Below are 13974 nucleotides of genomic sequence, written 5' to 3' on the forward strand. Positions count from 1 at the left end.
GATGTATTTACTGCTCGATTTGCTGATTGTCATTTCAATGAGACAAATTTTCCAACATTGGAAGGGAGGAATTAAGAAGTTGGGAAAATAAATTACATGGAATGCATCGTTATTGTCTCATTTATATCCCCGTACAGATCAATGTGAATTTGAAGTTCAGAAGATAATTCATTGTAAAATATAGTAAATAAGTTACCAGATGCATTTATTGCAAAGAAAGTAACTAAGTCACATATACCAGCTGCAAATGTTCCATCAAAAATTGATATCCCAACACAACAAGTTATCATTAATAAGTCTGAAACATGCCAAAAGTGTAGTAGACTAGTGGGTTCCAAAAATAAAAAAATCTTCGAAAAAGAAAAATAATAAATAGTCAAGAAAACTTGGTTAAAGATATCCATGAATAATCCTTGACATGACCGGTGAGGAAGATGAAATACCTAAAGATAATAATGAGATTTTAATAAACTATGTCATGACAGGAAAAAGATGGAACCGAACTAATATAGTTATTGCCAACATTTTTGCATATAATGTTACTCTTGTTATTGTATCTGGAAGTGAGGATCCTGAACCAAAATCTGTTGAAGAATGTCGACATAGAAAAGAATGGCTCCAGTGGAAAGAAGCAATCGAGGCAGAATTAAACTCACTTTCAAAACGTCAGGTTTTTGGACCAGTAGATCGAACATCAGAAGATGTCAAACCTGTGGGATACAAATTGGTATTTGTGAGGAAAAGAAATGAAAATAATGTGGCCACGAGATATAAAGCAAGACTAGTTGTACAAGGTTTTTTTATAAAGACTTGGTATTGATTATGAGGAGACATATTCTCGTTGGTGAATGCAATTACATTAAGATATTTAATTGATCTGCCTGTGTATGAAAGTCTGGACATACATCTTATGGATGTAGTCACAACATATTTATATGGATCTCTTGATAATGATATTTATATATGAATCCCAGAAGGATTTAAGGTACCAGATGTTGGGTTTTATGTCCTAAAACTTGTGGTTTGTAAATGATAACTTATTTGGTAAATTAATAAAGTTGTTATTGAATTTTGATTCAATAAAATTGTTATTGAATTATGAATTGCTTATTTCATTTTAGAAATAAATCCAATAAACTACGAACTTTATGTGGAGACATAAGAGTGGATAAAGTTCGAGTAAATAGTCAAAATGGTCTATAGTATATGAATAAGGTTGGGTACCTTATTCTGATAACACCATTGGATGTGGCCCGCTTTCTAGTTGTTACAATCATTGTAAAGTGCTACAAACGAAGTGATCCTAATTCGTTTATGTAGAGACATAAGGAATTGGAGTGTCTTGTGCAATGAGTTTGTATGAGATCGGACCAAGAAATAAGTCACTCTTACTTTATAACGTTGTTTATTGTTTAAGACTGACTATTTCAAAGCGATGACTTAGGTAACTTAACCTTAATCCTGAGCTAACTATGAACTTCTGTTTATTTGGGATTATCCTTAGATTTGCATGGGTGAGGGTTGGCTCAACAGCTCCAGTTCAATAAGCTCCCATTTTAAAGGTGAGACCGAGTAGATAGCTGGGAACATAGGGTGCAAGATGGAATTCTCTCCTACCCGCTTTTAAGGATAGCAGAGAGGTTGTTTCCTTAAGTGCTGACTCTGGGTCTTTAACAAGGGGTCCCACCCTCTCATTGTCCCCAGAGGGATTCGGTTTGATGAGTAGATCTCAAACCAATTGTTCATTAGAGGATTAGTGGAACTTAAGGAACAAAAAGTATTCTTGGGGTAAAACAGCTATTGACCCAACCATTATTACGAACAATCTATGAAGGGTTAACTTACTAATCATGTTTACATCGAGTGGACACAATATATCTACAGTAAGATGAGTGCAACTAGGGCTTTAGTGGAATGACCCGGTAGTTAACGAATGGGATTAATTCGGTTTAAAAAGTTTAGCCAATTAATCTCAGATCGTTGGAGCCCATGATTTGTAGGTCCATTAGGTCCCCTACTAGCTCACAAATGGAATAAACTTTAGAATAACGTGATGAGTTAATTTGAAACGTTTAAATAAGAATAAAGGGAATTATTAATTATATGCGATATAATTATTCGCTTAATTATTGAATTAAACGAAATTGGAGAATTAATTGATATTTAATTCGATTTAAATATCAAGTTACATGAATAAATATTTGTGGTTGTGGAATTGACATGTAATTAATTTAATATTTGATATTTAATTAATAGAATTTATTAAATTATTTAATTAATTGAAGTGAATTTTGTGAAAATTCAAATATTAGAAAATCAATTTTGTTTAATTTAATTTTTGGAAAATTAAATTAAATTTAGATTTTTATTAAAAATCCATTTAACTAGTTTTAAATTAATTGATTTTTGAAATTAAATATTAATATGATTAAAATTTAATTTAATTAACAAAAAATTGGAAAAACCTAATGTTAGTGGGTTTTTCCAATTCATGTCATCAAATTTCACTTAAATCCTCCAAATAGGAGGGATCTACATGATATGCAATTTGATTGCATGAGTAGACTGAATAAAATTTGAAGTTTTGATTTGGAAAGATCATCATGCAATTCTGAATTCTGAAGAAAGAAAAAAACTGATGAAGAAAGGGTTCTTCATCTTCATAGTAGAAAACCAGTGAAGTTCTCCTCTCAATTCCCTCAATCTCAACTCATCTTGAGTCTCACAACTCAATCTAAGATTCCTAGAGGATAGTTGGAAAGTCCTTGTGGTGGTTCACAATCAGAAGAGAAGAAGATTGCAACTGATTTCGTGGATTGAAGAGAGTCTTCACAGACATTTCTGAAACCCTCTTTTCATTTGTTGAACATGCTTAATTTGAAGCTAAAATTGATGAATTAGAATGCTTAATGATTCTGTTTTCTTCCGCTACACGCTTTTTGAAACTAATACCAGAAATATATAAATCAAATTCACAAGAATTGTATTCAATAAAGTTACATAAATTGCTATATGGATTGAAACAATCAGGACGAATGTGGTACAATCGTCTGAGTGGATATTTATTGAAAAAATGATATCAAAACAATCCAATATGTCCACATGTTTTTATTAAAAAAAATCACAATCGGGATTTGCTATTATAACTGTATATGCTGATTTAAATATAATTGAAACTTCTGAAAAGCTTTCAAAGGTAATAGAATATCTTAAGAAAGAATTTAAGATGAAAGATCTCAGAAGAACAAAATTTTACTTTGGCTTACAAATTCAGTATTTAGCAGATAAGAATTTGTTCATCAGTTAACTAATACAAAAAAGGTTTTGAAAATGTTCTATATGGACAAAGCACATTCATTTAATATTCCAATTGAAGTTCGTTTACTAGACGTGAAGAAAGATATATTTCGACCTCGAGATGATAATGAAGAACTTCTTGGTCCTGAAGTACCCATATCTTAATGCAATTTGTGCATTTATGTATTTTACTAATAATACAAGACCATGTATTTGCATTTTCAGTAAATTTATTTGCAAGATATAGTTCTTCTTCAATAAAAAGACATTGGAACGGAATTAAGTATATGCTTCATTATCTCCAAGGAATGATTGACATGGGTTTGTTTTATTTAAATAAATCAAATTTTGATCTGATTGGTTATGCAGATTCTGGATATTTATCTGATACACACAAAGCTAGATCTCAAACTGGTTGTCTATTCACATGTGAAAAAAATGCTATATCATGACGATCAGTGAAATAGTCAATAACGGCTACTTCGTCAAATTATGTTGAAATTTTTTCAATTCACGAGACTAGTCGAGAACGTGTATAGCTAAGATCAATGACTCAGCACATTCGTGGAACATGTGGTTTGTATTCTAGTAAAAATCTTCCAATAATATTATACGAAGATAATACAACATGCATATCTCAAATCAAAGGAGGATATATTAAAGAAGTTAGAACAAAACATATTTCACCAAAGCTTTTCTACACTCATGATCTTGAAGAAAATTGTGACATCACTGTACAACAAATTTGTACGAAAGATAACCTGACAAATTTATTTACAAAGGCATTACTTATCACAATTTTTAAAAATTGGTGCATAACATTGGAATTCGACAACTCAAAAATCTCAAGTGATGTTTCCATGAGAAGAAGTAAATATATTTTCTAAGAGTATAAATTATATGAAATATGTACTATTTTCCCTTCACTAAGATTTTTTTCCCATTATGTACCTAATAAGGTTTTAACGAGACATATTTCATATATATAATGAGCATCTAAGGAGGGTATTATAAATATTATGATAGTAGATACCCATAAGATGCTCATGTTTAGTGTCTATTAACTTCGTGTCATGCCCTCATTTTCCAAAGAGTCGTCCATATGTCTCAACATTACACATCATTAGTTCTATGTAATCCACCTCTTATTTGCCAAATTGCCTATAAACAATGACATTTAATTGGTTTTGGAAGACACACATTGGACAAATTCTATGAAAATTGGAGAAAACGGAGAATTTAGAGAAATTTCTTATTTTATATTTTGCTAATTTATTTTATTTTGTTTATTTATATATTATGTTTAATTTATTTTAATATTATATTATATTAGTATCCATATTCTCATTGCGCTCCTCAAGTTCACAACAAAAATAGATTTTTCTAAGCCCATACAATNGTTTAATTTATTTTAATATTATATTATATTAGTATCTAAATTTTCGTTGTACTCCTCAAGATCATAACCAGCAAAACGCACTTAACTTCCCGCCCTCTCTAGAAGTCAGTTTTTGAAAATTAGCCGCAATGACACATCAAATTTACAAAATCACCCCTAAAAACTCAAGGCGTAGAATTAACGAACAAAAGAAAGAAGAAAATGAAACAGAAGTAAATAAATGATGAATGACTCAGAAGCTTCCGACTGGTCGAGCTGAGGGAGGAGGAGGATAAAGCTATGGCGTCCCTGAATGTCACCACCGCTTTTTTATCCCTCCGGCAGCCGGAGTTCCCTTCCGACAATGTGAATCGCCGATGCCTCATCGGAAATTTCCCTAATCGGAGACCGACCAGGCCGCTCTCCATCGCTGCAAATTCTTCTGAGCCATTTCTGTCCACTCCTGCCGAAAAACCTGAGATCGAGCTTGAATTTATTGGGGTAACTTCGCGTGGAAGAATTCGTTATCGGTAATTTGAGTTTAATTCCGTGGATTTTGTTGTTTGGTAACTGTTTGATGTTTGTGGTTCTTTGGTTCGAACAGCCGAAGCCGGGAAGCGACGGATCGTTTCCGGTGGACAAGGCTAAGGCTATAAGTGGCGAGAAGCTGTTGAGGAATATAATGCTGGATAAAAAAATCGAGTTGTACGCCCCATATGTAAGTTTTGATTTCTGCACAATATGGAGTGTGTTGTGAATTGTGATTTATTTTTGAACCGATTCGTATGTTGCCTAACCCGCAAAGATTTAGCCATCGCAAGAATATAGTGGATTATTAATGTCATTGTCATCAACTTCTAGTAATGTAAGAGAAATGTGAAGGAAAGGATGATATGCGGTGATCCATGGAGTTTGCCTACGACGGTATTGGATAATGATGACTGTTTCTTGAAACCTTTTTAATGAGTTTGAGCTGATATTAGAATACCATATTTAGGACGACGCCTTAGTCTGTCTGATCATCATGCCTCAGTTAAACCATGTTATAAACCGTGGCCTTGCAATTCAGTCTTTATTCCCAACAATTTCGTTAAAGTTTACATAGTTCAATCCAGTAAGGCCTAAAGACTAGAGCAATCGCTTTAGTTAAGGCATTTTTAATAATCATTTAGTTAATAGTATTTGGTTTTTGATAATTAAGTTTGAAAAACACTACTTCCATGCCCCGTATGCTGATTGGGCTCTTCGACCTTGGAGGTTGAGGATGAGGCAGAGTGGTAGGTTGGCCCAAAGGCCCTACTCCCTTCCCTTGGCTCCATTCGCCTTGTTTCGGCCTCTATTCGGCTTCTTTTTTCCCCTATTTATTAGATTTGTTCTTTTGGTCCAAAATTACTCATAATAATGGTTTTTGAAAATTTAACTTAAAAGCACTACTTTCATCATAGTTTGATTTATTCTATACAATCTAAAAAGCTTTAAAATCCACGTTAATTTTTGGAAAATAAAAGTTTTTAACATGCATTTTTTGTTTTTGAGTTCAGTAAAGAATTCAAATGTTTCTTAATGAATGTAAACTCAGTAAAGAAATTGTGAGAAAACAAACACAATGAAATTGTAATAAAATAGGCTGGAATAATTCAACATTCATTGTTTTGATGATTAATCAATGATTGCCAAATTATTGATAAAATATTTCATTCTACATAACCTGTCAACTTTAAGTTTAACATGTTATAAGAGCAAAAGATCCTTAGGTATGAATGCCTGTATTGTCATTTCTTATCTTGTGCAGATTTCTAAGCGTACAGGACTGGAGGAATATTAAATAATTTAACAATGAAAATAATACTTAATCATTGTCGCCTGTGTTTTCTTGCATGATGTGTTATTGAAATGCATCCAAATGTTCTCAGGGAAAATTGATGAACTGTGGTGGTGGTGGAAGTTGCGGGACCTGTATTGTCGAGGTAGTTTCCTAGCATACCCTTGTAGTTAGAGCTCCAGTACTTTTGCTCTGACCATTTTTTTTTCTGCTAGCCTGCTGGTGAAGTAACATAAAATGAAATTGCGCCTTCTTTGAGGTTGAAGGTTAGACTGTGGTCTGCTTCTTCTGGACGAAGCAGAACAAATGCACGTCAAAGTTGTAAATAATTGAGATGGAAAATTGGAGAGTAGAAAGTTCACCCGTAGGCTAAAGATCGGGATTTTTCTGATTGCAAAACAGTGGGAAAAGATGCTGCTTTTTTTTATTCAACCATACAAATATTCTAACCATTTGATTTTTAGTTTTTTAAAAATAAGCCTTAGTCTTGTGATCTACTTTTTTCAATGTTTTCAAAAATCAAGTCAAGTTTTGAAAATTAGAAAAAGTAGTTTTTAAAATTTGTTTTTATTTTTTAAATTTGGCTAAGAATTCAACTCTTTTACCAAAGAAAAATAGAAAACATCATAAGAAATTGAGAGAAAATAGACTTAATTTTCAGAATCAAAACCAAACGGTTGCATGACGGGCCTAAATAATTCATTTATTCAATTTTCTCTTTTCATCACTGCATCACGCCTTGTTGAGTATAAATTATAGGTAGAAGAAAATCTAAAGCAGAGGACAGAGATGTGCATATCTTTTCATTTTAATACAAAGAACTGGATATCTGATGAGGGTCGCTACATCATTGTGCAGATAATTGATGGGAAGGATCTATTGAATGAGAGAACAAATACTGAACTCCGTTACCTGAAGAAGGTATGATAGTAATTGATAGACCTATCTCTTTTTCTCAGCCTTTTTTGTTCTTCTAAAACCTTTTTATTCACCATGGTACTTCCATGTTGCGTTATTAGCTATGAATTAGTTTTTATTGGCCAACATAGCTCCTACTGAGCTGTACTCCTCCCTTTCAAGTGAGAGGTTTAAATCTTCACACCTCGCATTTGTTGCACTAAAAAAGGAAGTTCAAGTTTTTCTCTACCCGTCTGTGTATTGTGTTAGGTTAGTCTTCTCTAAGGTCCAATAAGAAAACATTTTATCCCCAAAACTGCATGTGTAGGGCCAAGTTATGATAGGTTCTATAATAACTTCATCACTGTTTCTCTATTGTTAGCCCAAACAAAATCAAAATCATAGTCCAGGTAAACAAGCATTGAGGAATTGTTTGAACAGTTCAATTAATTCTAATCTAATAAGTTCAACTTTCTGAAATATTGTCGGAAGCCTGATTCTTTTTTCTTTTTTTTTTCATATTTTCTTAAAGTTTTTCATTCATTATTTGTTCCCGTGGAGCGATATTAACTTCGGTTGTGACAATTCAGAAACCCGAAAGTTGGAGGCTTGCTTGTCAGACAATTGTTGGCAATAAAGAGAACTCTGGCAAGGTACTGCCAAGAACCCATCATCTTAGTACCTATTTGCTTCTTTGTTCAGATCTACATGACAATCCTTCTATCATTGCATTGAAAATATAAGATCCATGATAGCCCTAGTTGACCTCCACATGATTAGACTGCCTTTCTTTTGATTAAAGGCAAGCTCTCTGGCACATGGCAAAGCCAATTTTGATATGGTGGGACAAAATTTTACTTCAAACTTTTAATATGTGTATATATAGACTAAACTACAATAAATACCCTAAACTTCGTCTTCAAAAAAATACCCCTATTTTTTCAAAAATTGCAATACTATCTAATCTATTATCTGCTCTTCAAAATCAACCACCTTGAAGTAGAAATCCATTAGAATGTTGATCAAACATTCATACTTGGTTGGAACAATGTGGTAATGACCTAGAATGATGTGACAGCCATTCCAATTTTCATTCTAGGTCACACCATATCGTTCTAGGTCTTATTTTCTATTCAACAGTCTAATGGATTTTAAAACACATTTGCGAAAGATCGAAGTTAATTTGACAACTTCTGAATGTTTGTAAGATTATTTTTTGAAACATAGGGCAAAATTATATAGATTCTTAATTTAGGTAAGATTTTGAATCTAAGATAAAGGAGGGATGATAAACAATAGGCTTTCTCCTTCTTTCTTTCTATCCTTGCTCAAGTCCCCCTTCCTTCCATTAATATAGGTGGACCATTGGTTACAGGTTGTGGTCCAAAGGTTGCCCCAATGGAAGAAGTGATTTAGAGTTGCATCTTTATGTAGAGGCTGTGATTTGTTGCAAAATCAATAGATTATATTATTCTACACCAACCAAGACCTACCTTGAAAGCTGCTGCTCATAAACAAATTTGTGGCTTAACACTCAAAATATTAGTTGTTACCACGTTTACTTTTGCTTTACCTTTATGTAAGTTGAAATTGTATATGTTGAGAAACTTAGTGGAAAAATGAGAGATCAAGTCTTTTAATTGTTAATATTGGCACGTGTATTGTTTATTCCCACTTTCTTATACTTCATGTATGAAATAAGATTGCGAAGGAACAGGAAGATTATAGCGTGTGATTTGCTTGGACTTTAACATAATTCAACTGGTATACATATATATTCTCGAGTTTCAAACTCAAGATTCAGATATTCATCTCGATTAAGTGCGATTCAGATATTCGTCTCGATTAAATGTTTTTGAATGGACAGATGTGACTAATTGAATAAAAATAACAGCATAGTTCACTAACACCAAGGATTTTAGTCAAACATGAGTTGTATTTACTCGATGGAGAGAGATTAGCATAGAAGAGAGGGAAAGGTGAAGAATATGCCAAAAAGAGTTTTTTTTGTTTTTTTTTTAAATATTGTGCCAATAAAAGTTGAATACTTACAATTTATTCTCGCAATCAAATTGGTCCTTTTAAAAGAATTTAGAAAAGGCCACCTTTAGTTTAAATTACCACTTTTTTAAAAAGAAAAAACAAAACAAAACAAAAAGTTTAAATTTGACTCATTTAGTTTATTTCGACTCCATAATTTGGTTAAATATTTTTAAAACGTCTTTTTTTTAAAATATCTTTTTAAATATTTTTTTAAAATATCTTTTTCTATTATCAAATGTTGATAAACTTTTTAAGTGGTTGTTTTCTTTGGACACCAATAATATTGTCTCTTTCTACCTCATCCACGGGAAAGAATTGGGACTTTTTGGAGATCTAATCAAATAATTAAGATCGTGACAAAGCTAATAAACCTATAGCAATTCAGTTGTAGAAATGAACAGAATTTAGGTGGGTTGAATAATCATTTGATTTTTACTTTTTTTACTTTCAACAAATATAAATTTTGAAAAATTAGTTATTTATAAACGTGTGGTAATCATTTTATTTTTTGTTTTTTATTTTTGAAAATTAAATCTATTCTTCTTTATTTTTTACAATGATTTTCAATTTTCTTAAGTATAATGATTGAATTTTTAACAAAAATTCAAAAACAAAAACAAGTTTTTAAAAGCTATTTTTTAGTTTAGTTTTCAAATTTTGGCAGGTTTTTTAAATCAGTGGGAAAAAGTAGATAGCAAGTGAAGAAATTTGAAGGTAGAAGTAGTGTCTATAGTTCTCTTCATTCTGATCCTACTACATTTGGATGAAATTTAACCGGATTGAAATCTTTCTTCTGTTTTATTGATTCCTGTGAAGAAAAAAAAACAATTTGAATATCGAGTGGGATTTTTTATTTTAATGAATCCGTTTTTATTTTATGTTATTTCGTACTATGCAAACCTTTGTTTGTGGGATCATTTTCTCACAAGAGGTAATTAAAAGAAATTATAGAGGGGTTGTTACCGATGCCTAGATCCAATGGGATAAATGAAAATTTTATCAATAAGACCTTTTCAATTCCAATATTCGGGGGAAAAGAGACTTAGTTTTCAAAAACAAAATGATTAACAAACAAGACTTTTGTTTTAGAAAAAGTGGGTAGAAAGTAGATAACATAACATACAAATTTTGAGGTGAATATAGACTTTATAACCTTAATTTTCTAAACCAAAAAACTGAAATCAAATAAATATCAAATAAGGGCTTAACTATTAGCATTTGTGTTCGATAATTATTTTTTCAAGTCTTTGAAAATTGTGATTGTTTACTCACAATTTCGTTTAAGTGGTTTTCATCTTGATTGAGATAATATATTTGAAAATGTTTAAAATTACTTCATTTTTTAGTATTCAATTCTTGACACAGGTTTTAAAAATAAATTCATAAATAAAATTTAAAAGTAGTGTTTATAAACTTAATACTTATCTGTTATTCGCTATGAAACGAAACCTCCCCAGGTCGACAATGCTGGTAAGTGGTGAGCAAAAAGGAAAAAGTGGGGAAAATGATAGCAATGGAGCGGAGGTTGTTGTTTTCTAGGCTCCTTCAAAGTTGGTAATAATGTGACTATTTGAAATTCTCTCTTCCCTTTGTATTTCTATTTGAAATGAATTGGAATTTGGGTGCCCCTTATCCTCCTCCAACCACCCCTTCCTTTTGGGACCATTATATTTATCCTTTTAAAAACTAGCCAACGAGACCGTTGGTATGTTGGTTTCAAAGTTTTAATTTAATTAAGTTATAAGTTGGATTGACTCAAAAGTTTCACAGTTGTATTTAATATGTCTCTGAACTTTTATATTTGTACCTAATAAATTTATGAACCCTTTAACTTTATGTTTAATAAGTTTTTTTTAGACAATCGAATATATAAGAAGGATAACTAAGAACTTGGATCGTAATAACTACTACTTCCTATCGAGTTTTTCTATTTTGAGACTATGTCCCAGATGTAAATGCATTCAATGCTTGGGTGTACAAGTGAGGTGGTGTGTGCTTATTGAGAAGAGCAATGATTAGGTTGCACCTAACTCTTATACTCCCCACTTATTAACCACGTAAAAATAGAATTAGAAAAAAAATTATCTTTTAAAAAAACAAAAATGCCACATGGCTAAATTTTATTTGACAATACTTGGGATGTACTAAGATAGGTGCATCCAATGGAGCACCCAATTTTTTTTCTATTGAAAATAGGTGAACCCTAAATATTTTAGACACTCCTAAAGTTTAGGAACTTATTGAAAATCCATAGGCCTATTCGACACGTTTTGAAGTTGAATGAAGTTTAAAAATTAAATTTATAGGACTCGTTTGGTAACCATTTTGTTTTTTATTTTTTTATTTTTTTAATAAAATAAATTAAGCATATGAATACTACGTTCACCTCCAAATTTCTTTTTTTGTTATCTACTTTTCACCAATGGTTTAAAAAACCAAGCCAGAATTTAAGAACTAAAAAAACTAGTTTTTAAAAAGTTGTTTTATTTTTGAAATTTGACTAAGAATTCAACTATTGTACTCAATAAATATGCAAATGAAATACGTATCAAATGGTCAAAATAAATGGACTCCTCAAACTTGAAAGGTAGCTTTAGGGTTAACTTTTCTTTTTCTTTTAAAAAAATCCAACTCAAAATACTATCTAAAAGTGAGTGATTTGTTAAATATTCTAAACTTAAAACTTTGTATCCATTTAGTTCTTAAACTTTTAAAAGTATCTAATATGTGTTTAAGCTTTTAATTTTGTGTTTAATAAGTTTAGGAACTTTTAAATTTATGCTTAATAAATTTCTTAAAAAATTCAAAATTATTAAAAATTAATTGATCTGTTAGATATATATTATAATCATATTCCGAATGGAATTTTAAAATTTCATTTCCGTATCTAGTAAATCTAATTTAAAATTTTATAAAAATTCAAAGGCTGATTTTGTAATTTTGAAAGTCTAAAAATTAAATAGACATGAAGCTTCCAGATGAAAAACTAGACTTCCAATTTATTATTATTATTACTTTTTTACTTTTACTTTCTTTTTTTAGCATATATACGTCCATACATAGGGTCGGTAAATCGGTTTTATAGTAATTTTTTTGTTTTAACCTTAGATGTGAAACATGATAACTAACTTCCAACTTGAATTTGACTTTTTAGTTTTCAGTGTTTCAAGGACATTGAGAAGAAGAATAATAATTTGATAGCATGTGAATAATCATTTTGAAATTTTAAAATCAGCTGCTCTTTCTAGAAACTCTCGATGTTTTCTTTTTCTTTTTTTTTTTCAGAAAAAATAATAATTTTTTTTAATTAGAAAAAATATTCTTAAATAGGTTTACTTTCTTCCATTTTTATTAATCGATGAATATTTTTATACAACGAATTACTATTCACAGAGCGTTTACTACTTGAGTAAAGTCTTTTAATAATCTATAATTCGGCTGGTGTAAACTCGAATATTTTACTTTTCGTGTTTCATTTCAATTTATTTTATTTTATATAAATATTATGATATTTTAAAACATAGAAAAATAACACAAAATAGCAAATGGATGGTTTATCGATTTCTATCTAGATTTTTATTAGCTTCTATCGTTGATAGACACTGATAAACTTCTACCCGTCTATATTAAATATGTGTCTATCAATATTTTTTTGCTATTTCTATAAATAGTTTAACATTTTTTCTATCTCTGAAAATTTTTCTATATATTATTCGTTAACTAGGTATTCTCTTTTCGTATAAAGTGATCGTTGATGATTGAAATTCGATTTGATAATTATTTGAATCTGGAATACTTGCTAATTTTCTGTTATTATTTATTTCTAATCCTCAAAAAATATTCTTTTAATTATATTTGTTCAACTATTTCAGAATTTGTTTGATCTAATTTTTTTTATAAATATATTTGTGAATCTTCTATTTAATTGCCATTTTTTATTTATTTATTACATTTGATTGGAGTTCCTATACTTTGATATATTCCCTATATCTTACATATATTTAGAGAAATTGCAAAATCATCTTACTAAAGTCGCACTATTGGAACTTTAATTTCGTAAACTTATAAAATGGTTGCAATTAAACTCTAAAATGCAAAATTGTTGCAATAAAATACTTAAAAGTGTTTTTTTCAATCAAAATTTATAGTTTTCAAATTACATCAAAACCAAATTATTTAATTGACGGACTTTTTTGTTTTTGTATTTTTTTTTTATCGAGAGGTTAGCTCAATGTTCATGAGAAAAATTAAGATCTTGTTTGGTAATTATTTTGTTTTTTGTTTTTGTTTTTTAAAATTAAATCTATAGACACTACTTTTACCTCCAAATTTTTTTTAAAAAAAATCATCTACTTTTCACCATTGGTTTAAAAAACAAACTAAAATTTGAGAACTAAAAAAAAATTGCTTTTAAAAAGTTGTTTTTTTAAAATAAAAAAAAAATAGCTAAGAATTGAGTCATTGTACTTAAAAAAGATGCAATTAAGAAATGTGATGAAATAAGTTTAATCTTCAAAAACAAAAACCAAAAACTAAA

At 30.2% G+C, this 13974-nt stretch overlaps 1 protein-coding gene across 2 annotated transcripts; it reads left to right on the top strand.

Moving 5' to 3' along the window:
- The first annotated feature begins 4904 nt into the window (after positions 1-4904).
- LOC120075073 (photosynthetic NDH subunit of subcomplex B 3, chloroplastic) lies at positions 4905-9124 on the top strand. Of its 2 annotated transcripts, none has more exons than XM_039028233.1 (6): positions 4905-5176; positions 5280-5393; positions 6589-6642; positions 7356-7418; positions 7985-8047; positions 8752-9124. In XM_039028233.1, exons 1-6 carry the CDS (start codon positions 4976-4978, stop codon positions 8803-8805), a joined length of 549 nt encoding a protein of 182 aa, XP_038884161.1. In that variant the 5' UTR covers positions 4905-4975; the 3' UTR covers positions 8806-9124. The 2 variants fall into 2 exon arrangements, with proteins under 2 accessions (XP_038884161.1, XP_038884162.1); XM_039028234.1 differs by having other exon boundaries at positions 4907-5176; positions 8770-9124.
- Positions 9125-13974: the final 4850 nt, after the last annotated feature.

This window comes from Benincasa hispida, chromosome 4 (genome assembly GCF_009727055.1).
Source record: "Benincasa hispida cultivar B227 chromosome 4, ASM972705v1, whole genome shotgun sequence".
Lineage (NCBI taxonomy): Eukaryota > Viridiplantae > Streptophyta > Magnoliopsida > Cucurbitales > Cucurbitaceae > Benincasa > Benincasa hispida.